Source organism: Podarcis raffonei, chromosome 14, assembly GCF_027172205.1.
Source record: "Podarcis raffonei isolate rPodRaf1 chromosome 14, rPodRaf1.pri, whole genome shotgun sequence".
Lineage (NCBI taxonomy): Eukaryota > Metazoa > Chordata > Lepidosauria > Squamata > Lacertidae > Podarcis > Podarcis raffonei.
In genome coordinates this window covers 43,336,531-43,362,081 of record NC_070615.1, presented here as the reverse complement: position 1 = coordinate 43,362,081, position 25,551 = coordinate 43,336,531, and the positions used below count along the sequence as shown (strand labels likewise).

At 46.5% G+C, this 25,551-nt stretch overlaps 1 protein-coding gene across 2 annotated transcripts in view; it reads left to right on the top strand.

Moving 5' to 3' along the window:
- The window catches only part of POLR3E (RNA polymerase III subunit E), a 35,899-nt gene that overhangs the window by 779 nt on the left and 9,569 nt on the right, over positions 1-25,551 (top strand). For both annotated transcript variants that reach the window (XM_053366178.1, XM_053366179.1), the window contains exons 2-18: positions 1,790-1,872; positions 2,159-2,209; positions 3,028-3,105; positions 3,274-3,389; positions 5,535-5,617; positions 6,579-6,686; positions 8,130-8,179; positions 10,534-10,653; positions 12,143-12,228; positions 12,884-12,928; positions 13,532-13,623; positions 14,436-14,556; positions 15,375-15,456; positions 16,265-16,324; positions 17,678-17,835; positions 20,085-20,149; positions 21,638-22,128. In XM_053366178.1, the coding sequence (XP_053222153.1) occupies positions 1,837-1,872; positions 2,159-2,209; positions 3,028-3,105; positions 3,274-3,389; positions 5,535-5,617; positions 6,579-6,686; positions 8,130-8,179; positions 10,534-10,653; positions 12,143-12,228; positions 12,884-12,928; positions 13,532-13,623; positions 14,436-14,556; positions 15,375-15,456; positions 16,265-16,324; positions 17,678-17,835; positions 20,085-20,149; positions 21,638-22,128 (1,842 nt within the window). In that variant the 5' untranslated portion in view covers positions 1,790-1,836. The remainder of the gene's footprint in view (positions 1-1,789; positions 1,873-2,158; positions 2,210-3,027; positions 3,106-3,273; positions 3,390-5,534; positions 5,618-6,578; positions 6,687-8,129; positions 8,180-10,533; positions 10,654-12,142; positions 12,229-12,883; positions 12,929-13,531; positions 13,624-14,435; positions 14,557-15,374; positions 15,457-16,264; positions 16,325-17,677; positions 17,836-20,084; positions 20,150-21,637; positions 22,129-25,551) is intronic.

Here is a 25,551-nt window from a genome sequence, read left to right as displayed (position 1 = left end):
GCAAAAATCCGTTTCCTCCTTCTCTGCTGCATGGTTACATCAGGGTGACTTGACTTGGGAGGTTTAGTCACTGCCAAGAAAAGGAGTTTGTTTTGGTTTTTTTAAATGAGCAGGTGCCAATGGACACCTTGCTTCTTTTCCCCAGACCAGCGGGGTAGGGAGTTATTAGTAAAATAGAATAACCTCAGTTTCCCTCTGCCACGAGATCTATCTTACATTGCAAACTTATTGAGATCACCTGATAGCTCTGAGAGAAAATAATTGTCGTCCAGTTCAGCTTGAGCTTTGCAGTCATGGTGGGAGATTAATATATGTGGAAGGGTTCTTAGATAAATGACATTGGGGTGGCTGTTTTTCACCTTATCCTTGGCTGCTGCTCTTTTACCTTTAGGAGTTGAATGTGGGTTTTGAGTGTTCAATGCTAAATTACTTTAGAGCAGGGAGTGGCACTCTGTACTTGGGCCCAGCCTTGCACTGACAATGAATGAGCTTTACCAGGGAGTTCTTGGTGACTCACTGACCATCTGACCTGCCCTGGCTCCTGAGTTGGCTTCTATTTATTACGCTGCCCTAACACAATATTGGATGATGGCTGTCCAAATAGATTCCTCTGCTAGGGTTGCCAACTCTCCCCACCCCTTACAGTCCCTGGTTGCTTCTGTGCCTATAGCAGCACTTTGCTCAGCAAAGCTTTGTGGCAAAGCTTTCACAGGCTGCTGCCAAGAAATTAATCCGCTCTGAATTCTGCAGATTGAGCAGCTGACCTTAGCAGGTAATTAAAATATATACATATTATTTTTATAAAAATACAAGTACTGAATAAAAAACAACAGCCCTGTCCCTACCAATGCAGCAGCAATGCTACACTTCCATGAGGGTTAAGTCTTACCTCAACCCAATAATATTTATTATTTTTTACGCTTTTACCCCACCTTTTCTTCAGGTGGTATCCATGGTTCTCTTCCTTCCTAATTTATCCCACAACAACCCTGTGAGGTTGGTTAGGCTGCGAGACTGTGACTGGTCCAAGGTCACCCAGCGAGTTTCATGGCTGTGCAGGGATTTGAACTCTGGTCTCCCTGGTCCAGGACATGGGTGGTGCTGTGGGTTAAACCACAGAGCCTAGGGCTTGCTGATCAGAAGGTCGGCGGTTCGAATCCCTGCGACAGGGTGAGCTCCCGTTGTTCGGTCCCTGCTCCTGCCAACCTAGCAGTTCGAAAGCACGTCAAAGTGCAAGTAGATAAATAGGTATCGCTCCAGCAGGAAGGTAAACGGCATTTCCGTGCGCTGCTCTGGTTTGCCAGAAGCGGCTTAGTCATGCTGGCCACATGACCCGGAAGCTGTATGCCGGCTCCCTCGTCCAATAAAGCGAGATGAGCGCCGCAACCCCAGAGTCAGCCACAACTGGACCTAATGGTCAGGGGTCCCTTTACCTTTACTCCCAGGTCCAACACTCTAACCACTACACCACTTTGCCAGGGGTTGGGGGAGGTGTTGCTGGGTAGTCTGCCATGTTCATATATGTTAAAAAAAAAAGACAAACAATTCCTCTCCCCAAGTCATTGTCCTATCCTCTTGCATCCCTGAACTGACTTCTCAGCTCTTCTGCTATGGCAGCTCATTAGCAGGTAAATATTATTCTCATTATTTGTTTACAGCATGTAGACAAACTTTACCACTCACGAAGTTCTGCACATCAAGCTGCTGTTATGCCAAGTTTGCTAACAAATGAGAAAAAAAGAGTCCTGGCTTAACTGAATTTTGTTGATTTCTCTTTCTTCTTTTCCAGTTCTCTCGAAACAGTAGAAGCAACACCACTTTTCTTTCCATGCTACTATGGCAAATGAAGAAGATGACCCAATTATACAGGAGGTAAATAGATACATGTCTTCCATTTGCATTGGCTTTAGGACAGATTAAAGAATATTGTATGTTTCCTCTTGGGGTTTTCAGCTTTGTGGTGGTTTTGGCCATGGAAATCGGTGGCGAGTAATTGGTTCAGGTTGGGCTCCATGATGATGCACTTAAATATGGTGCTGAGCCTGAGTGGCTGCCAGAGAGGGTTGTATCGTTCTTGGGGATGATTTTGTAAACTTCTATGTGCTAAATAAAATGTAACATGCCTTTTTTTAAAAATCCACCCTCCTCCTTTTGTTAGATTGATGTGTACCTGGCCAAAAGTCTGTCAGAGAAGCTGTATCTGTTCCAGGTATGTTAATTGTCGAATTCACCTGTTTAAAGGGGAAATGAACTAAAGCAGGGGGCAAGGAATCTGTTCTCCTTCAGATGTTAGACTTCAGCCAGTGCTGCCTCATTGGGGGGGCGGAGGCAGTGGTGTCTTCCCAGCAACAGCAGTGCTGGATTTGCTAGGATGGAGAGAGGTGAGGCAGCAGTATTGAAGTCAGGGGAGCTTCAGGGCAGTGGCCCCACAGGTGTGCAGACACCTGTCGGAGCCCCAGTGACAACCTGGAGGTTCCCCAAGCTTCCTGTGACTTTACCTGACCCCACTGACCCCCACCCCATGAGTCACTCCTGACTCCAACAGTTGTCACTTCAAACCAAGCATGGCCAAGTGATCGGAGTCGAGTTGTCATTCAACATCTGGAGAGTGAGAGATACAGGCGAGGTCCGGGCAACAAGGCCAAATACTCCCAACTAAAGATATAAAGGCTAGTTTCTAACAGTGAGGAGAAGGGTGCCAGCACATCTCAAATCCTACAAATATAGGGTTGTACCCATTGCGGCTATTGTGCTCACAGGGCTTCTCCCTCTGCTCATCTCCCCTAGAGGCAAAATTTGCTCCAGAAGGCTGGGGGGGGACCCCCAAAATGAAATTGGCGAGAGAAAGGGGAAGCCCCCTTATGAAGCATTGGATTTCAGCTAGAAATCATGGTTCATTGGGAGGAGACTGCATCTTCTCACCCCCCCCCATGTGAATGCCCCCATTGAGAGGTTTCCCCCATTCTTGCACCAAACGTGGTGGCTTGTTTTCGCCTTAACAGCAGCAACATCTTTGTGTTTTCATAGTATCCCGTTCGCCCAGCTTCGATGACGTATGATGACGTAACTCATCTTTCGGCAAAGATAAAACCAAAGCAGCAAAAGGTTTGGGCCTATTCTCTTTTTTTGGAAAAAGTTGTTTAATAACCAAATCGAGCCGGCTTACAGTTGTTACAGATTTTAATCAGACACTTTGTGTTTTGGTTCATCTTTCCCTAATTATTCTGCTCTGCTTATTAATTGCCAATGTACTGTTGATCTACTGGTGCTTAGGTGGAGCTGGAAATGGCCATTGACACTTTGAACCCCAATTACTGCCGCAGCAAAGGAGAGCAGATTGCGCTCAACGTCGATGGCACCTGTACAGATGAAACCAGCACGTATTCCTCGTAAGTACTACCATTTTTGCTGTAGATCAAGGAGCTGGGTTTTGACTCTACTACTGCTTGGCCAGCAGAGTGAGGCAGTGGAGATGTGCTGGGCCTGTAACCGAGACCCCAAAGCCCTAAAACGTCCATCGCTGGCATCTCCTAGGAGAGACTCCTTGTCTGCAAAACCTGGGCACCAGCTGCGTGCCAGTGTTGGTGATATTGAGGTAGATGGACCGCTGGGTCTGGCTTTGGGCATAAAGCTGCTTCCTGAATATAAGATCCTGAGTGTTCTGGGGGACGGCAGAGGATCTGCTTTGCAGGTGCAGTCCCTGGTGCCTCCAGAGAAGGCTGTGGAAAGCCTGAAACCCTGGAGAGTGGCTGCCAGTCAGAGTAGACAACACTGAGCTGTATGGACCAATGGCCTGACCCATACTAAGGCTGATTTCCCTGTTAAAATAAAAATGTGTATATAGCCTGAAAGCTGAGCAATGGAGCAATTTGTTTTGCAGCTGCTCAACCTGTGGCTCTTTTATCAAGTGTAAAAAGATACACCTGGGTTCTTTCCCGCTTCTGAACACAGAGCATCCTTCCACCCATTCTACACATCATTGTTTTCTCTAATAGAGTCGCTTTCAATCGTCATCCTCTATCTGAATCTTTGGATCCAAACTTAATTACTTAAACGTAGGTCTCTCTTTCTCCCCCTCCTCCCTTTTCTCTCTCTGTCTTGGAGTGCATTTCTATAGTAGACATACTGGTTTAGCAGCCACCCCTCTTCCCTAAAGAACTCTTTTTATTGTTTGTATATGTGTGATAGAGATCTCAAAATAGCAGCTGGCATTGACAACCCCCCAGCTTTCCAGGGTGGAGAAGCCAGGTTTAGATAGAAAGATCATGATTGTGTCTGCTTATCTTATCTTATCCCCGAACTTGACTTCATATTCTGGTTTGAAGTCAGGAATTTAAACCACAGTTTCCTCGTTCAAGTTTCAATGTAAACAATGGATTGAGAAACTCAGGAAGCATAGAATTGCGATACTTGGGGAGAAAGTTCATGGGCCCAATGCTCATTCCCAATCTGAAAGACCATGGCTTATCGGTTATGTCAGAACTTTCCAAACTTTTCATGTCAGTGACACACATTTTAGGTGTGCATCATTTTGCGACACCGTAATTCAGTTTTAGGGACGCGGGTGGCGCTGTGGGTAAAAGCCTCAGCGCCTAGGGCTTGCCGATCGAAAGGTCGGCGGTTCGAATCCCCGCGGCGGGGTGCGCTCCCGCTGCTCGGTCCCAGCGCCTGCCAACCTAGCAGTTCGAAAGCACCCCCGGGTGCAAGTAGATAAATAGGGACCGCTTACCAGCGGGAAGGTAAACGGCGTTCCGTGTGCTGCGCTGGCTCGCCAGATGCAGCTTTGTCACGCTGGCCACGTGACCCAGAAGTGTCTGCGGACAGCACTGGCCCCTGGCCTCTTGAGTGAGATGGGCGCACAACCCCAGAGTCTGTCAAGACTGGCCCATACGGGCAGGGGTACCTTTACCTTTACCTTTTAATTCAGTTTTACTAGCAAACTAACCCCTTTCCAGCCCCAGGAGGAGAATGGGGAGCGTTCACGTGACACAGCTACACACTGCAGCCATCACACTAATGTGTGGCGACACACAGTTTGGAAAGCTCTGAGTTATGTACAGTGGTACCTTGGGTTACATACGCTTCAGGTTACAGACTCCGCTAACCCAGAAATAGTGCTTCAGGTTAAGAACTTTGCTTCAGGATGAGAACAGAAATCGGGCTCTGGCGGCGCAGTGGCAGCTGGAGGTCCCATTAGCTAAAGTGGTGCTTCAGGTTAAGAACAGTTTCAGGTTAAGTACAGACCTCCGGAACGAATTAAGTACTTAACCCGAGGTACCACTGTAATTTACAGGTTGTTAACATCTGAACTGGGCCTTGGATTACAATCCTGCGCATGTTTGGGGGCAAACTCTGCAGGCCTTCCTTCTGAGCAGACATGCAGTGCATAACTAGAATGTATACATTTGTACTGTGGACATTTCCCCTGTTTCTCCTTAAAAAGCAGTGAATGGAGTCTGATCCTGGGCTGTGACCTGCTAGTAGAATACCACTGCTCTGGTAGATATAATTGAGGTAACTTCCTGTCCTTGCAGGAAGATGATGGACAAGCAAACGTTCTCCTCCTCACAGACGACCAGTAACATATCGCGATATGCTGCTGCAATCTACAGAAAAGGTTACTTTTTAAATTTAGCTTTTATTAAGTATTTTCTTGTGTAACAAACAAGCAAAGAAAGAAAAGTAGAAAAGGTGACACTTGAATTCTCAAGACTTGTACCAATTTTGGTAGAAGGGATGGGGAACCTGTGGCCTTCCAAGTGGTTTGTTGGACTCTAAAACGCTATTAGCTTCAGCCAACCTGGCCATAATGGGAGTTTGCCAGTGAGCTTCCAGCCCCAATTCAAGGTGTTTGTACTAGAGCCATATATGCCTTGGGATCCAAGTATTTAAAAGAGCGCTTTCCTCAGCATCAACCATCTTGATACTACAGTTGGCAAGTGAGGCCTTGGTGGTGGTGGCACCATTGGTTGACCTGTGGCAGGGCTTTTTCGGTGGTGGCTCCCCAATTGTGGAATGCCCTCCCTAGTGAGGTGCATCTGCCTACATCCTTATTAGCTTTCAGGAGGTATCTGAAAATCTTCCTGTTGATGCAGGCATTGGGAGGCTGAAGTATATTGTTCCTGGCAAATCTGAGATCACCGGATGTTTTTAACTATGACTGCTTTTATTATATTTTTAAAAGATTTTTATTGGTTTGGCATATGCTTTTAGAATCTTTTAAAACTGTGATTGTTCTTAGAATGTTTTTGTCTTTCAGCTGGCTCCTTTTAGGAAGATGGGCGTGATATGAACAAACAAATTTACTAAATAATTGAAATAAAGAAATTTGCTGAATAAATACTAGTCCATATGCCCCTGAAGGGCCACAGATTCCTCACCATTCCTTTAACAATTCAAATACTTAAGCACCCATTCATATATATATGGATTTTTAAAATGTCTGGATTCTGTTAATGGGATGATTGGCAACAGTATTTTCATCATGCCGCCTGCATGCTCCGGGGTGTGGCTCTGCCTACTTCTTTCTTCCCCGGAAAGTGAAAATGGCTGTGAAAATGCCCATCTTTTCCCTCCAGGTGAGCTCCACCTTACGCCTCTCCATGGAATCCTGCAAATGAGGCCGAGTTTCACCTACTTGGACAAAGCAGATGCCAAATACAGAGAGCGAGAAGCTGCTAATGAGCGTGAGTGGCTTGCTAGGCTTTCTCTGTCCACTGGCTAGTCAGACATGGGCCTTTCTCAGCGGTGGCTGCCAGCCGAGATGGCTTTAAAAGGAGGATCAGAAAAATTCGTGGAGGGAAAGGGCTTGGCGACAGCCATGATGGCTGTTCCTCCTCCTCAGTCAGGAGGCAGCTGCGCTTCTGAATACCAGTTGCTGGAAGCTGCAGGGGCAGAGCGTACTGTTGTGCTTGAATCCCGCTTGCAAGTTTCCCTGCAAGGAGTCTACTTGACCCCTGGGAGAACAGGATGCTGGGCCATTGGTCTGATCCAGCAGGCTCCTCTTTTAGGGTGCAAACAGCTACAGTCTTGGACGGCTCCAAAAGTGTGTTTGTGGAGGATCATCCCATCAAGGGAAAACTCAGTGATGAATATATATTGCACACAGAGCTGGAAGCTACATACGAAAGAACAAATTGTCGTTACCATTGTTACTAAGGTTTATATTGTGTCCTTGCTCTCAGGGGAGGGTGGGTGGCTATTGCTTTTGTGTTAATAATAATAATAATAATAATAATTTATTATTTGTACCCCGCCCATCTGGCTGGGTTTCCCCAGCCACTCTGGGCGGCTTCCAACAAATATTAAAAATACATTAAAATGTCACACATTAAAAACTTCCCTGAACAGGGCTGCCTTCAGATGTCTTCTAAATGTTAGGTAGTTGTTTATCTCTTTGACACCTCATGGGAGGGTGTTCCACAGGGCGGGCACCGCTACCGAGAAGGCCCTCTGCCTGGTTCCCTGTAGCTTTGCTTCTCGCAATGAGGGAACCGCCAGAAGGCCCTCAGCGCTGGACCTCAGCGTCTGGGCAGAATGATGGGGGTGGAGACGCTCCTTCAGGTCTACTTCTTTTGGATCTCCCAGAAACAGCAAATTGGTCCCTATAGGGAAGCAAAAACGCTAGATTAGATAGGCCTGTGGTCTGATCCAAGAGGGCTCTTATATCAGGGGTGGGTATCTTCAGACTCGGGGGCCAGGTGTGACGCTGTATGCTCTCGAGATTCTCCTCAGGCCTCAACTCTCACATGCCCCTGCTTTGAACCCCCAAGCATATTTGTCTGGTTGGGGCATATTCTGGCTTGTTGGGGTGGAAGATGTGAAGAGGGATGTGTGAATGTGTGTTGCCTACTATATACCAAAGTCAACATTTACATTTGCTGCTTTGCCCTTTCTTGGCCTCTGATCCTTCCCACCACCAGCATGTGGCCCTCAGGAGGCCGTTCAGAATGGAAAGCGGCCCTCGGGCTGAAACTTAAGTCCCCCCACCCCTGTCGTGAGGTTCCCCTGGCAACTCCAGAAAACGTAATGGCATCTATCTTGGAGATCGCACATCCCTGCCTGGAGAAATGTTGGCTGTCAAGGCATTTTAATAGTGATTTTCACGCTCCCTTCCCCCTTGTTAACAGCTGGCGATTCTTCCCAGGATGAAGCAGAAGAAGACGTCAAGCAGATCACGGTAGGCCCAAACTCCCTATTTAGCAGCACTTCAGAATCTGTAGCCTAGAAATGTATGCAGGAAGCTGCTTTGTACCAGCTTGGACTATTTGTTTATCTAACCCAGTAATGCCTTCTCTGACTGGCAGCTTCTTTAACTGGAGAAGCTGGGGACTGAAGCTGCGACATTCTGCCACAGAGCTAAGGCCTCTGTCTTTTTAAACTCCCTGTGTTTCTTTAACCAAGAGTGGCAAAACTACAACTCTTCCAGATGTAAGGAACATAGGAACCTGCCTTATGCCATGTCAGACCATTGGTTCATCAAGCTCAGGAGTGCCTACACTGGCTGGCAGCAGCTCTCCAGGGTTTGGGGCAGGGGATATTCCTAGCCTTACCTGGAGATGCCGGGGATTGAACCAGGGACCTTCCGCATGCAAGACAGATGGTCTACTGCTGAGCTGAAGACCTTCGCCTTGCTCTTCCACTACAACTCTCATAATCCCTGGCCCTTGGGCCATGCTGTCTGGGACCGAGTCCACTAGTGACTGGAGGCTACAGCTTCCTTGCTTTAAGGCTGTGCTTCTCAAACTTGGGTCCTCAGCTGCTGTTGGACTACAACTCCCATCATCCCAAGCTAGCTGGAACAGTGGTCAGGGATGATGGGAGTTGTAGTCCAACAACAGCTAGGAGACCCAAGTTTGAGAAACACTGCTAAGGAATGCAGTTGGCGGGGGGGGGGGCATTAAACCCAACCTTTCAAACCTATTTCCTTGATTAGTTGAGTCTCATCTACCCTTTACAGTGGTACCTCGGGTTACATACGCTTCAAGTTACAGCCGCTAACCCAGAAATAGTGCTTCAGGTTAAGAACTTTGCTTCAGGATGAGAACAGAAATCGTCCTCCGGCAGCGCGGCAGCAGCAGGAGGCCCCATTAGCTAAAGTAATGCTTCAGGTTAAGAACAGTTTCAGGTTAAGAACGGACCTCCGGAATGAATTAAGTTCTTAACACGAGGTACCACTGTACTATCAGTCACATCTCTTTTTCTAACTTCCTGGCCTCCCACAAGTCTTCTTCTGCCTCTCCCTTCGCCAGAGAGCCATCTTGAGTATGCTAGGACAGTGTCCTTCTAGACCAGCCTTTCTCAACCTGTCGGTCCCCAGATGTTGTTGAACTACAACTCCCACCACCCCAGCTAGCAAGGCCAGAGCTCAGGGATGATGGGAGTTGTAGTCCAACAACATCTGGGGACCCACAGGTTGAGAACCGCTGCTCTAGACAATGTCCTTCAGCACCATCCCCAGATGTTGTTGGACTATGACTCCCATCGTTCACAGCAATTGTAGCCCACAGCCAGGGATCATGGGAGTTGTCGTCCAAACAGCGCTTGCGGACGCAGCGTTGAAAAACGCTGGTCTAGGAAATCTCCTTGGGCTCCCCCCCTCCAGCTGTGTGCTTCCTAACATGTGCATGCCCACATACATGCACAGAGACACATCTCCACCCCCTCTGCTTCCTTATCCTCTTCACACTCGAGCATAGAGTCCTATATCTCTGGGCGTCACCGCTTCAGACAAGGAAGTGAGGGATCTCGTAATGCCGCTCAGTGCCTTTCGCCCTGCACATAGAAAACTTGGTGTGATGCCTCGGTCTGCATAAAAGGACTGTGAAAGAATCTGGAAATAATTCATAGGTGAGAACAGCGTAGGAAAGCAGAGGCAAGTCGTGTCCATATCAGCCATGAGGAACCCTTTTCCTTCCAGAAAACAGGAGTAATAACAGGTGGAGCTGTGAAAAAGTGAAAGCAGTGGCTCCGGCCGCAGCTGCAATGCCAGTAATTTTGGTTGGCGTTCTTATTTTTTTAATTGTATGTTCTTTATTGAAGAATAAAAGTCACAGAATTACAAGTGCACAGAGTAAGTGAAGACACAAAGAAGAAGAAGAAACAAGAAATAGTGCCCATGTAGAAAACCAAACAGAATGAAAAAGAAAAAATATATTGTGCACATTACAAAAAGGGGGGGGATTGCTATTGTAGTTCACCAGACCTCATGGTATTTATAAAAATGAATTTCAAATATTGTTAGTCATGTTGATTGTCTTTATCACCTTCTGCCAGAATTTTTTTCCATGTAGGACATTGTACAAATAAATGTTTTAGGGAAGAATTATCCCAGTTGCAGCTAGATGTCTTAGAGACATCCCTTTCAAAAACAAGCTTTCTGGCTTCAGTGCATTTTTTATTCCTTGCGTAGCACTGTGGACTCAGAGAGGATTTCCATACATGGGATTGGGGGGTTGGACTAGGTTTCTTCTGCCTGACATTTTTGGTGCTTGGATCCTGTGGCTAATTGTGGGGAAATGACACCTTTTCCAGGTCAGGTTTTCCCGCCCCGAGTCGGAGCAGGCCCGGCAACGTCGGGTTCAGTCTTACGAGTTCCTGCAGAAGAGGCAGGCGGAGGAGCACTGGGCTCACTTGCATTACTACGGTTTAAAGGTAGGCGTGTAGGCACATGTACTTGTGTTTCTGCTGCAAAAGTGGATATGCTAAATATGCACAGTGAGTTTTACATTTTACGCTGCCCCCTTTCCAATAAACAGAGCTGCAGTTGCATGCAGTCGGGTCTCAGGCCTCGATCGATTGAAGGCCACTGGACTAGACTAACTCTCAGGGTCCCTGTGATACTGGCAACCTGTTCCTGTGAAAGTTTACTTCTCTGTTTGGGGCAGCTGCATATTCCTGCATTGCAGAGGGTTGAACTAGATGACTCTCAGGCTCCCTTCCAACTCTATGATTATGTTGTCTTTTCGGCACCTGCTAAAGATGTCCTCCTTTCAACAAACCACCTAAGGTATTTATTCCAGCTGGTATAAGTCTCAGACATGAGCTGGTTTTACGTAGGCGCTGTCGTCGTTTTGAATTGTTTTTACATATGCAAATGTTTTAGCTGCTTTTATTTATTTTTCCCCCGTTCTAAATTTATTTATTCAAAGATGTATAAAAATACACATCCATTGCAAAGTATATATTTTTTTATAACATGCTGAGATAAAACAGCTACTTAGTCTAAAAGGGAACAAAGTCAGAAGGAGGAAAAGACAAGGAAAGTTTAAAGCTAAAGAAAGGGAAAGCGAGAGAAAAGGAAAAGAAAGAAAAAAACTAAAGATAAAGAAGAATGTTATACTGTAACTGTTTTATATTGTGACATGGATTGCTTCAAGATGGGAAGCCATTAATAAGTGAAATAAATATAAAATATAGTGCGTTTTCTTGAATACAGAGATTAGTTCCAAGGAAGCCTAAGTAATACTTCTACAGTGTTTTTTCCCTCTCCCCCTTTTTATAGTCCCTTTTGGTGGTGATTTGGGGAGAGGGGACTAAAGACTGGATAGCCAGGGCAGTGCTTCTCACGCTATATTATGTGATGGACTGACATCCCCCCCCACCACACAATTGTGCCAAGGGACCAGTTCACTTGGTAGACCATGAGAGTCTTAATCTCTGGGTTGCGGGTTTCAGCCCCACGTTGGGCAAAACCATTCCTGCATTGCAGGGGCTTGGACTATATTACCCTCACGGTCCCTTCCAGCTCTACAGTTCTATGACTTCCATGATCTTTGAAACATTCCACCAAACCTGGACTGTGGTGGAGTTACTGCAACCAAAAGCCGGTGGCTCGTGGACCAGCACTGGAGTAAGAGTTGTGTGACACAGGAAGTGTCCATATACTTCTGGTTTTCTCAGTGCATCCAACAGGACTTGAAATTTGTGGGGGAAAGCTTTGCTTTCAAAACCCTTACAAGTCTGTCTTACAGCAATTTGAGGGGAATGCCAGCTATTCTGTTTCATATTATACGGGAGAAATGTGGAGATTAAGCACAGCGGGGGTCTGAGCAGTTGTTCAGAGTAGCCCTTAAGCCTCTAAGCATTGCTTGGAATCTGTACCCCATAATGAATCTTGGGCTTCTCACCCCTGCTTCCCCAGGACAGCCGTTCCGAACACGAGCGCCAGTATTTGTTTAGTCAAGGTCACGGCATGGCTGGGAACACGGAATTAATTAAATCTCCAAGGTAAAGGTCTTTCTTTTAATTCCTCAAATTGATTCGTTGGGGGCAGTTCTGAAGTCGGGGGCTCGCAAGTGCACTTTTAATGCATTTTTTATTAGCATGGGAAATGGCATGCCTACAGTCCCCCTCCCCCCTGCATTTAATAAATTCCAGGCCTGACAAAAAGCTTGTATACGTAGACTTTCTGCCGGCTTTTCCACCTCTGCAAAGTTAAATGGCCAATTCACAATGCCTTGGGCCTCATTCTGCCACTGCTACCATCTCCCCAGATGATGTTTGCTGCTGTTGCTTTCTCACAGCTGTTCCCCTAGGCCTCAAATGAGCTGTGCTGGCAGGTTTCGTGTTCCTTGTGTGTGGGAAGGCAAAATGGAAGATGAGTTTCTTTTTTAAAAAAATGTATTTTTATTAAAGATTTTCTTGATTTACAAAGGTATGTGCAATGTCTCTCGGGAGACGAGTTTCTGAATGAAGATTCCCTAGACTGGGGGGGGGGGGGCTAGTCAACCTGGTGCCCTTCAGATATTTCTGACCACAATTCCCATCAGCCCTCGTCATCTGCCACCCCAACAAGGGATCATGGGAGTTGTTGTCCAGGCCGCCATGTTGGCTATCCCTTCTCTAGGCAAGCAATATGACCTATTCTTTCTCTTTCCCGCAGTGAGTACTTGATGATGCTGGTGCCTCCCAGTGTGGAAGATGAAAAGTAAGTAAGCCAAGGGCCACATTCTGTTCTGACCCATCTTCCAGGGGCCACATGCCAGGAGTGGGCGGGGCCTGTGGCAAAAGTGGGCGGGGCAGCAAATGCAAATTTTGCTTTCTACCCAGGCATTCTTCACATCCAGGGGAGCAAGAGGCATTAGAGTTTTCAGGGACACTTTCTAGGCAGGCAAAACAAATCAGGCAAAGGGGGCGTTTCTGTGAAGCTGACCTGTTCCCATTTGTAATAACCATGGTCGCATCTCCTGCTCCCACATCCCGTCCCGCCCCCCCCCCCAAATCTGGGCTGATTGGTTTCTCCCAAGCCAATATGGTGTAGCTGTTAAGAGTGGGGGACCAGGGTTCAAGTCCCCACTTGGCCATGCAGCTAACTGGGTAACCTGTAACCAATTGCTCGGCGTAACCTACTTTGCAGGGTTGTCGCGAGGGTGGAAAGGGGAGGGGGAGAGCCACGTATGTCGCCTTGAGCTCCTTGGATTAGAAATGAAATAAAACTCTTACTGAAATGGGGAAGGCAGCTTTCCATAAATCGCCAAACCTCAGTTATCTGTGGTGGTTTCCCAAATCGTACCTTTCTTTCCTTACGTAGGGACAAGCCTGTAGCCCCAAGTAATGTGCTTTCCATGGCTCAACTGAGGACTCTGCCCCTTGCGGACCAGATCAAGATCTTGATGAGAAACGGTATGCTGTTTGACATTACGCAACTCAGACAGCCTCTGTGAACTCTTTTGACTTCCTGCGTTACCAGCCCCTCCTGCTCCCTCTTCCTGGTTAATGGATGCAGCCTGCCATATTAAACAGGGAGACACCGGGCCCCGCCTGAAATACATAGTTAAAGCAGTATCTTGCTGCTAGAAGCAGTCATGGCTCCCCTCCCACAGCAAAGAATATTGGGAACTGTAGTTTGTTAAGGGTGCTGAGAGTTGCTAGGAGACTCCTATTCTCCTGGCAGAGCTAGAATTTCCATTCCTTTTCCCAGGAATTGTTGCTCTGTGAAGGGGAATAAGGGTCTCCCAACAACTCTCGGCATTCTTGACAAACTACAGCTCCCAGGATTGACTGGGGGAAGCTGGGATAGCTCAGGCAGTAAGAGCATGAGACTCTTCTCAGCGCTGTGGGTTCGCGCCCCATGTCGGGCAAAAGATTTCTGCATTGCCGGGGGTTCTTTCAACTCTTCAGGTCTATGATTCTAGGATGGTTTAAAGTGGTCTGATGATGCTTTAAATGTACTAGGGCAGATGGGCCGTATTTCACTGCTTGCAATTATTTGCTCTCTTATCCTATGAACGTTTAACTTCAACCAGAGATTGGAAAGCCTGCAGACATCCAGATAATTGCTAGACTCCAGCTCCCATCAGCCCCAGCTGGCATGGCCAAGGACAATGGGATTTGCAGTCCAGCAACGTCTAGAAGGCCACCGGGACTCTGTCCTTGACTTAGGTATTTGAATCTCTAAGGATTATTTGCATTTTCTGCTTTCCCCCCTTCTGCAGTGAAGGTCATCGCTTTTGCAAACCTGATGAGCCTCTTGGCTTCTGGGACGGATCCTACAGCAGCCTTGCGGTGCATACAGCAGGTGGCGCTGTTGGTGCAGGGAAACTGGGTTGTGAAAAGGTAAAAATGCCTTTTGTTCTTGAGGGACTCACCCCTTGCAAAGAACGCCAGTCTGTTGTTCGAATTACGGCAGCTCTTATTCTTGTTGCTGCTGTTTTGTTTACAGTGATATAAACACAATAGCACACAATGCAAAGCGTGACAGTTTGTTAATGTGAGACAAGGGTGTATTGCTTGTGTACCCATTGCATATTTTCAAGCTGGCTCCTTGTTGGATACAAGCCATGCACCTGAGCCATGCGGGATCATAAACAGTGACTCCCGGCACCCAAAGATCTCAGGGATCAGGCAGGGATATAAGCAATCAGGTGACTTTTGAAGTATCCTGGACCAAAGTTGTTAATGGCCTTGTTAAGTGAATGCAAGAATCTTGGAACCTCATGCAAGAGTTGTACTATTGTATCAGAATTCTCCTTGGGAGTTTCTGATCAGAGGGAACCGCTTGTACGTAGACCTTAGAACCACTTCTTCCTCCTCCTCTTCTTTTCTTTTCAAATTTAGTTTTAAAGTTATTTACTACACCGTCATTGCACACAACTGCATTGCACACACCTTTCTGGTTCTTTCAAAACCCTGGCAAATAGAAACCGGTCGTGTCACATGCACTTCTATGTAGCTTTCACTATTGTGAAATTCTTTCCGGCTTTAATATATACAAAGCGTTTTGGTTTCTCCTTGGAATGCCTTTAGCTGGTGGCTTGCAATCCCAGGCAACGTTTCAAGGTGCCATTGGATGGGTGCCCGGAATTTCTGTACATGTGTTATTACTGGGTCGCACTGTGGTGTCCTGCGGCTAATAAATGGTTTGTCTTCAACAGCGATGTCCTCTATCCGAAAGATACCTCCAGCCCGCACAGTGGAGTCCCGGCAGAAGTGCTCTGCAGAGGGAGGGATTTTGTTGTGAGTATTAAAAAAAACAAGAAAGTCAAATATTCCTTTTGCTGCAACAGCATTGCAAAAAAGTTTAGGAAATCCGTTTGCCCACTTGAACATTTATTTTCTCAAGTCCAGAAACCCTTAGAAGCCACCCAACACAAAGTGTGTGTTCTCTACCAACCCTGCGCTTGTTTTGTTTTTTAAGTGTTCACAGGCTTTGGGGGAGTGGGCAGGGGTTGTTGGTCCCTCCCACACCTCCATACATGGCTCACTCCTTGTCCAACTTTCACTCGGCACTTTGGCAGGTGCGTGCCAGATTGAAATGTATGTTTGCCCTGGCAAGCACACCTGTGGGTTCCTGCTTGTGGTAATCATTTGAGGTTTAAAAAGTGGAGGGGGGAAGAGCTTAGGATGGAACCCAACACAGCAAAACCATTGTTCTGTCGGCACAAGGATTTCTGCTTGTTCAACAGAACATTTGCCCCCCCGCCCTTGTTGGTGTGCCCCCTTCAATCTATCTGTCCAAAAATTTCCCCCAACCCTCCGGAGCAGCATTGGGTGGGAGGAAGGTGTCTTGTTGCGTAAGAGGAAATCCTTAAATTGGTGGGACTGGTTAGTAGAATAATGCCCTTTTCCTTAACCGTTTTTTGCCCAGGGGAGGCCTTTACTTGCTTCCAGACTGGAGATTCAGTACATCAGGTTCAACAGCAGTTCCCTCATATTAACAGTTGTGCTTTTTTTAAGATTGCGGCTGTATTCACACTGGAGAACGGCCTCTTTTTAATACGATGGTGTCCTTCTCTCCCCTTCCCATGGCGTTTTCCCTCCTCAGATGTGGAAGTTTACACAAGACCGCTGGGTAGTTCGGAAGGAAGTAGCGACAGTTACAAAAGTGAGTTCCTTTTATAATTCTTTTGCTTCGTTCGGGACACTCATCTTGGTTCAACCTTCTGTTTTCAATCCAGGGCTTTGATAACTTCTTTCAAACCATTCAGTATATGGTGAGCCTCCTGCCCCATAGCAGAGTGGCGAAAGGGGCCTACAGTTTTATAGGGGAGAGCTAGAAAGAATTGGGCCTTGCTGATCTCCCCCTTGCTATGGTCTGAGGAGAAAGCTGTTCTCTGGGTCTTGAACCTCCTTGCCAAGATGTCTTCCCCCAAAAGGGAACAAAAAAATCCACAGAAAATTTGCAACCTTGACAAATCACACAGATCACGCACGCTTGTTGCTAAAGCGTTTTGTCATGCACTCTCAAATACGCAGCATTATTATTATTTTTAAATCATCAGGCCTAGGCAAACTCGGCCCCCCCCAGATGTTTTGGGACTACAATTCCCATCATCCCTGACCACTGGTCCTGTTAGCTAGGGATCATGGGATTTGTAGTACCAAAACATCTGGAGGGCCGAGTTTGCCTATGCCTGATTCAAAACAATCTGCTGCATCTTTTGGTACTGTGTCATCAGGGTTGACCCTTCCAAAACATCAACTTCGCTGCTACCGGTAAATATCCAGTTGATGGTTTAAAAGGAACAGTCGGGTTTTCCCCTTGCAGTGAATTCTTGTCACGTCCCTACCGCAGGTGTGCAGGAAGGGTCCCTTAATTTTGCACGCACACACCACAACGCCACGGGGTAGGAATCGGATTAATATGCATGAGGCTTAGAGGAGCATGTTTCCACTTCTGAATAGTTTCCAGTGCATTTTCATTATTTAATTTTTTGTTGGAATTTTATTTACAACATAACACAAACCCCCCACCACCACACCGATCCACCCTCATTAAACGTGAACATAACATACAGTGGACATAACATACAATGATACAAACAACCAAATAAAAGACTTCCTTTTATCTGGCCTCCTTATTTACTTCTTATAAACCGTTTCCTTTATGAATTATTATTAAGATTTTTCTAATTATAACTTAAATATCCACAAAGTCTCCTGCATTTTCCTTAAATGAAGCGGCAATTGCTTTGTAGGGGAATTTTGCCTTTCCATTTGTAGATATGCTAGTTTTACGCCCTAAGCATAGGGATTGCACAGGCAAGTTGGAGCTGGTTTATCTATCGGACTTAATGCCTTCTCTGAGTTTCGGCTTCTTGGAGGTGCAGTTTAGCCTCCCATGTTTTTCTTGCAGGGCCACACCCTGGCGCTTTGTGTGGCCGCCGATCTCGTTTACAAAGGCTTTTGGTTTCTCCTAAGCAGCTGGTTACATATATCTATTGCTTCGTTTGTGCAGCTCGGCCCAGAAGATGTGAAAGATTTCTTGGAGCACATGTCTTTCCTGAGGATAAACAGGGGCTGGGAATTCAAGCTCCGTTACGATGAGGATTTTGTCCAGAAGCACCCAGATGTGGTCCAGAGGCAGCAGATGCTCTGGATGGGCATCCAGGCCAAGTAAATGGTTTGCTTTTCCTTGGGGGTGGGAACAAAACCGAGATGCTTCATGCTACCTGTTGCAGTACAGTTACGTAAATGGAGGCCGGTTGCTTAGACGGATTTAAGGGTTTATTTTCTGGATCCTATTACATACGCCTGCTTGGGCCTGATCTTATTTACAGCACATGGTGCCAGCAAAATACCTCAGTAACTTGTAAGACCATCTGCGCACTCCCCAAGTTATATTCAGAGACTCATAGTGTTATTGCCAAAAGAGAATAGGGTAAATTGCACATGGTATACTCATCGATCTTTGAATTGGAAAGATTGGTCCAGTATACCTGAAGGAGCGTCTCCACCCCCATCGTTCTGCACCGACACAGGTCCAGTGCCGAGGGCCTTCTGGCAGTTCCCTCCCTGCGAGAAGCCCAGTTACAGGGAACCAGGTGGAGGGCCTTCCCGATAGTGGTGCCCACCTTGTGGAATGCCCTCCCATCAGATGTCAAAGAGATGAACTACCACCAGACTTTTAGAAGACATCCGAAGGCAGTTCTGTTTAGGGAAGCTTTTAATGTTTAACAGACCAGTGTATTTTAATACTTTGTTAGAAGCCGCCCAGAGTGGCTGGGGAAATGGGCGGGAAAATAAATACTAAATTATTAGTATAGTTGTTATTATTATTTGCTGAGCAACACAGCTGGGTTGCTCAGACTTTCTGTGACATCACAGCAGCTAAGCCAGTGGCAACTCCAAGAGCCATGGCACTTTCACTTTACCAAACCCCATTGGTGAACATTCTGAGGATAAGCAAGACAGGCAGAGATGTCGGGCCTTGCAAGACCTCAAGGACCGTCTCTCTCTCCCCTGCCCCCCTCCCCACGAACCAACCTGGAACCTGTGTTGTTTGAGGCTCTCTTCTCCATGCTCCCCTCCAAGGGAGTTGGGGAGTGTGGCAACATGAGGACAAGGCCTTTCCAGTGGTGGCTTCCTCCTTGTACAATGCTCTCCTGTGGAAGGCAAGCCTGGCACCATCCATCCTATATAAGTGCCATACAAAAACATGTCTTTTCACTAATGCTTTGTGGTCGTTAATTAGAGGGTATTAGGTATACCTGTGTCCTCCCCACCTTTTACTGGGGGTGGCTTGTGTTAGACCCACCTTTTTATATACATTATGGATACGTTTTTAGATTCTGTTTCATTTTGGTTTTAATGTTTGCACCATTTTTCAAATCACTTTTGGTATCTTCCTGTGAAAAAAGTGGCTCTAATAAACGCAAGAAACATAAGCAGCAATAACCAGGTTGGATTCCGTGAATACAGACACTCGTCTTCCTTTCCACATCATCGCCAGTCTTCGCAGTTTGCAAAACGTTGCCCCAGAGATCTCTTTGGCTTTGTCGACCTGGTGACCACCAGGTCAATGCAGTCTGCTCTAGCACACCTTGGCTGTTCCCTTATTGAAAGGCTAGTGCATTTGCAAAGCTAAGCAGGGTCCAGTATGGTGTCAAATTGGATGGGGGACCATGTGTTGATTCCTGCATTACAGGGGGTTGGACTAGATGGCCCTTGGGGTCCCTTCTACCTCTGTGATTTTGTGTGGTTCTTTTTGGACTCCAGTGCTGAGAACCATAGAATTTTAGTGTTGGGAGGAATCCTGAAATTCACCCAGTAGTCCACTGTGCTGCTCGAGCAAGAATCTGCCACATTGCTGACAGATGCTTAAATACCTCCAGCAGGAGAGACCCGACCACCTCCTGTGGCAGACTCTTCCGCTGGCCGGTGGATCTTACTGTGTTAAGAAATCCCACCTAATCTTGAGCTGCGATCCCGGCAATTACCACCCATTGACTCCAGACCTGCCCTCTGGAGCAACAGAAAACAAGTCTCCACCAACATCTACATGGCAAACCCTTTGGTTTTCTTTGCTAAGCAACTCCTTCAGGCTGCAAAAGTATGATCGGTTTTTAAATGCATTCCTCCATTTGTATTCTCCCCCACATGTAGAAAGCTAGCACATCAGTGCTGGGCCTGAAACCTTTCTTCCTAGACCCTTTTTTTGCAGGCTGATGTGGTTCTGTGCAGGAAGGGACATTGCTGTGTGGCTTGGCTATATGTCACAACTCCACAAAGATGTATTTCATTGGGTGCTTGACATTTTCTGGGTTTTTCCTTGAACTGTATGGCGGCGGGATAAGTTGTTAATGTTCGTGATCTGGGTGTAGCTGTTCACAAAGCACTGAAATGCTTCTCCCACTCAATTTCAGGTTGGAGAAAGTCTACAACTTGGCCAAGGAACACGTGGCACCAAAGAAACAAGCTGCGCAAGCAGGTGAGCCAACTTGATTGTTTTTATTTTATTGCATTTATATCCCCACTTTTTCTCCCAAGGAGCTCAGGGTGGCGTCTGTGCTTCTCCACCTCCGTCATGCAGTCTTCACAACAGTTCTGTGAGGTAGGATAGGCTGAGAGTGAGTGACTGGCCCATGGTCACCCAGTGAGGGGGGATTTGAACTCTGGTCTCCCAGGTCCCAGTCCAACCATAATGCCACACTGGGAACCAGAGGGTTTGATGCAGATTTTGTAGGTCGATAAGCTCTGTGGACATCTAATGGCTTTTCTGTAAATGGTGATACGCTCTGGTGTCTCCCCCCCCCTTTTTTCCCCTTAACATTAGGGCTAAGCGATATCTGGTTTTCAACATCACAATATATCACCAGCCCAAACATTGCGATATATCAATATATCACCATGTCTGAAATAAGGGTGGAAGTATGTGGAGGTGAACGTGGGCTTGAATTCTCCAAAGGACCGTGTGTGTGTGTGTGTGAGAGAGAGAGAGAGAGAGAGAGAGAGAATGAATAATTCTGGTTTTTTTATCAAATTTATACCCCACCCTTCCAAACAAGTGATAAAACAATAAACATATTTTTTTGGGTGGGGGGAACCAACCTAAAGAAAGCATATAAAAAAAATCCTATAGAGATCGAGACTGAGAAAGATTTCAGCTTTAAAGGCTTGTTGAAAGAGCGGGAACACAAAAGAGACAGCTCGGACAGCTCCTCAAGGGGATTGCATTCTAAGGGGCAGGTGTCACCACACTAAAAGCCCAACTCCTGCATTGTGCAGAGCAGACCTCCTGATAAGTTGGCATCTGCAGGAGGTCCTCACATGTGCTCGATTGGGTATATAAGGGGTGAGGCAATCTTTCAGATACAGTGGTACCTTGGTTCTTGAACAGCTTAGTTGACAAACAAATCAGCTCCCAAATGCCGAAAACCTGGAAGTAAATGTTTCAGTTTTCTAACATTTTTTGGAAGCCGAACATCTGATGTGGCTGTCGGCTGTTGGTTCCGGGGCGCCTGCGCCAGTCAGAAGCCGCGCCTTGGTTTCCGAACGTTTTGGGAGTCGAACGGACTTCCGGAACGGATTAAGTTTGAGAACCAAGGTTCCACCGTATTATGTTCCCAAGCTCTATAGGGCTTTATGCACCAGAACCAGCTGCTTGCACCAGCAGGACTCTACACATATTGTACGCTAGAAGCTGACTCTTCTTCCACTAATCCCTTCCCAGGTGTTTTCCTTGGTGTAGTCAAACTTTCTCCCTAGGCACCCTACCTTGCTTTTCTTTCTCAGGAACTCTGTGTGGTCTGCCTCCTTCTCACATGTGCTTAATACAAGGCTCTGCAGATGCTGTTGTGTTCCATCTCCCAGCAGCCCCTGCCAACATGGCCTATGGTCAGGGATGGTGGATGAGAGCCAAGGTTTACTCAAACCACGGTTTACCCTCACACCCCTTCTGTTCACTTGTTTTTTGTAGCTGCCCCCTTGCTGGTTTCTGGAGAGCAGCGGGTCAGTCTGGCGAAAGCAAGAGTCAAGCAGACCTATGGGCAGTTGGAGCAGGACTTCCAGAAGCTGAAAGCGGAGGGCAAAGCCAGCCAGGGCACTTGCCCGGTGGACATATTTGGCGTCCGTATAAAAGAGGAGCCCGTGAGCGATGAGGAGCCTATGGACACCTCTGTCTGCGACGGCCTCAATAATGGATTGGCCAACGGCATCCATTCGGAAGAGAACTCTGTGGACTCCGTGAACGGCCTCTTGCCGGTGCAAGAGAGAGTCACGCAAGAACTCAGAGCCTTTGTGGCGGCGACGTTTAAGAAACAGTATGTGCTAACCCTGAACGAGCTCAAACGGTTATTTAATCTCCACGTGGCTAGTCTGCCTCCTGGGAATCTCCTGTTCAGCGGCATTTCCGACAAAATGTTACAGGACATGGTGTTGGACATGGGCTGCAAACAAATTATGGTGCCTGTAAGTGATTTTTCTGCTCCTGTTTTTTGTTTTGTTTTGTTTATAAGTGCCTTTGCAGGCTGTGAGTGGCAGGTTCGATTGATGTGGCAGGGGGCTGGTGGAAGAGGTGGGGTCATGGTATTTCTGTCCATTGGCTTGGCTGCTGTGATGTCATGGAGGTGCTAGGCAGCCACTGTTTGGAAGGGCCCTCATGAGACCTGGTAGCTGGAGTTCTACTTCTGTTTTAATGTGTTGCTGAAATATTATCTGCAGGCTTTTGGATGCAGATCTGTTGTGCAGTTCTAGAGCCTTTTAATGCAAGCTATTGGAGGGGCAATACCTGGTGTTAGAGCAACTGCTTTGCATGCAAAAGATCCCATGTACAGTCTCTGGTATCTCCCTGTTTAAAAGGATCAGTTGTTGTTGGCATCAGTCTTGAGAGACAATGGAGTGCACCTCTGGGGGTGAAGTCAAATCGTTATGTTAGCAACACCAAAGTGACCTTCCTGGGGTGCAATCCCGGGCAGGTGTGTATGGAGGTCCTGGGCTCCCCATGCAACAAACCCTCCCTTTTGGCATCACTGATGTGGTCCAAAGGAAAGCAGAACAATACATTTGGCACCAGTTTGCCTGGCTGCAGGAGTTTCTGGAAGGAGGTATACAAGGCATCATTCAACTATCTCAGGGATTCCATTCCGGATTTGTGCATCCCTTTCTTCTCCCGAAGGAATGCCACAAAGCAGCAGAGGCTGAGGACCAGAGTTTTTTTTCTCCTAGTTAGGCAAAAACTCCGTAAAATAGTTTTTAAAATGGCTCAGAAATCTCAAAATCCTTCAAGCATTAAGTCCTTTTAGGCCAGGGGCAGGGAACCTCTGGCCCACCAAATGTTGGACTCCAATTCCCCTCGGCCCCATCCAGCATTGTCAGTACTTGGGGATGGTGGTTGTTGTTGTCCAGTGATATCTGGGAGGCCAGCGGTTCCCCAGCCCTGCTTGAGGCAAAGACTGCTCAGAATAGGTGAGTTTTGAAGGCCCACTTAACACCCATATTGTAGCAGCCATATGTAATTCAGTTGGGAGGGAGTGCCATAACAGAGGGGACACCACTGAGAACACCCTGTCTCTCATGACTGCCACCCTAAGTGATGTTTCTGATGAGCACAGAAGCAGGGCCTCCAAAGTCAAAGGACACTCCTCTGTACTTAAACATTCTCTCCATCAAAAACTAGCTTAGTAGCTTTTTTAAATGGCCTAGTTTTTACAGAGGTGGCAAATTCCATGGGCTTACCCTTTCAGGCTGCAGGTGAGCTCTCATACAAAGGAATGTTTCTCCATACAACCACCCCACAAACAAAAAATGCCTCCCTGATATGCTAGTTTTCTGTGTGCAGGGAATTTTAATTTATTTATTAAGGAGCATTCCAGTATCTGAGGTCCCCACAGACTTTTAAATCCACCGTTGAAAAAGGCAGGTTTCTCCACTTGTTTAGTTGCATACCCAATACTCCCTCCTGTACTTGCATGTTGTAATTAAAAAATATGCAGAGTTCCTGGACTCGTTTCGTTTGATCTGTAAGGAAGAAGGCGGTGCCCATGTTACATAACTGCAGGTAGCTAACTGGAGTGGAACAAATGCCATCTTGTCACAAGGAAGGGTAGCTGATTCGACTGTGTATATCTGTGTCTATAACAGTAATTTAAGGAAGTTACTTGTCTAGCTGGAATAAAACGATCATGGCTTAAAGGCGCTGGCATGTTGGAAGGGAGTGACTATTTCATCGGTCTTTGTTAGTCAGAGCTTTGAGGCATATGCACTTTAAGCTGGGAGAGTTTTATGATGTTCCCTGTGAATGAGATTAATGCTGTTGCCTCTGGATCGCAAGGCACTTCCGCAGCCACAGATGTGATTAAAAAAAAATCCCACTGAGTAAACTTTGAAGAAAGCCAGACTCTCTTTTCCGCTTGCAAAGCGACAAACAAGGATTGACAGTTACAAGTATTGAAAGTTGCCTCTTTTTCCATGACCTCCAGGAGCAGGGCTTTTGGCAAGCTAAACCATGGTTCTAAGAAACCAGCAAACCCTGGTTATCACTAAGGTTTAAAATGTTATGTCTGCACAGGGCCCTTCTTGGACTATTTTAAACCAGGATAAAGGACTAGCACATCCCTTTTAAAACATAGGTTTCTGATCTGCCACACTGTCCCTTTCCAATCCTTATATCTCTGCATGCTCTTTGCTCCTTGTGTTCTTTATCTCTTTCCATCTCTTTGGATTGTGAGCTGCTGGGCTTCACTTTGTTAAACAGCTCATTTGTGTAAGGGACTGTATAACCATTGGAATTGGAGAGGACAAGGTTTCAGTTAGCCCACTAAACCGTGTTTAAGGATTGTCATTTATGGTTTACTGTGATGTCACGTCAAACTAGGGTTTTTTGTAGACCGCAAACCAGCATCAGGACGCTTGGCTTGTATTATTATTATTATTATTATTATTATTATTATTATTATTATTTATACCCTATCCATCTGGCAGGGTTGCCTCAATAACTCTGGGCAGCTTCCAACATAATATAAAAACACAACTAAACATCAAGCAATTAATGCTAACCACGGTTTGGTGTGACTGCTGAGCCATAGTTATGGTTCCAACCCCTCTTCCTAGAGGTACCCATATCCTAGAAATGAGAGTGAAGGGAAAATGGAAAGACACAAACTATTCTAAACCACTGTTGTATCTCAAACACTCCACAGATAACACCAAAGATTGGTTTGTGCTAACCATAGTTTAGGTTCAAGCCAAAAGTGCAAACAAGTAACAGTTTGCATGGTTTTCCCCCTTCCTCAAAAAATCCCTACGTACTGTCCCAAGTAGTGGGCTTGGTGGATGGAGCAATGACCCAAACCATGACTTGTTGGCTAAGATGTAACGCCCAATTACAGTTTACCCAAGCTCTTGTTTATAAGAGCTTGCTCCACTTCCCAGCTTGGTGGCCACCTGCGTGCCATAATTAGTCATGCAGTTTTGATTCATACATTGCAGCAAGCCATAGTTTGATGTTGCACCTGAATCGTCTTGGAGGCCTGATTCAGGCCTCATGCAAATCTGTAATGGTGGGGAACCAGATAATGCACAGTTCCTGTTCCTATCAGTCCCTGGGGGGGGATGATTTGAATTGTTGTCCCAATAACATCTGGAAGGCCACAGGTTCTGTGCCTGTCTGTTCTCCCCACCCGAGTTGGAAAGCTTCTTTTTAAGCAAACCAAAGTTCCCCGGGTCATCTGAACCCCCAGAACTGTGGCTTGTTTAAAATTGGAAGTGAATTCTAGTCTCCTCTTGCTGGCATGGGAAAGGGGAAGGGGAAGCCCAAAGCTTGCTGTGGCTTGTTTAACCTGTTCTAGGTTAAAAATCTAGGAGTGAGGCACAGAAACCTAAAATGAAAAGAAG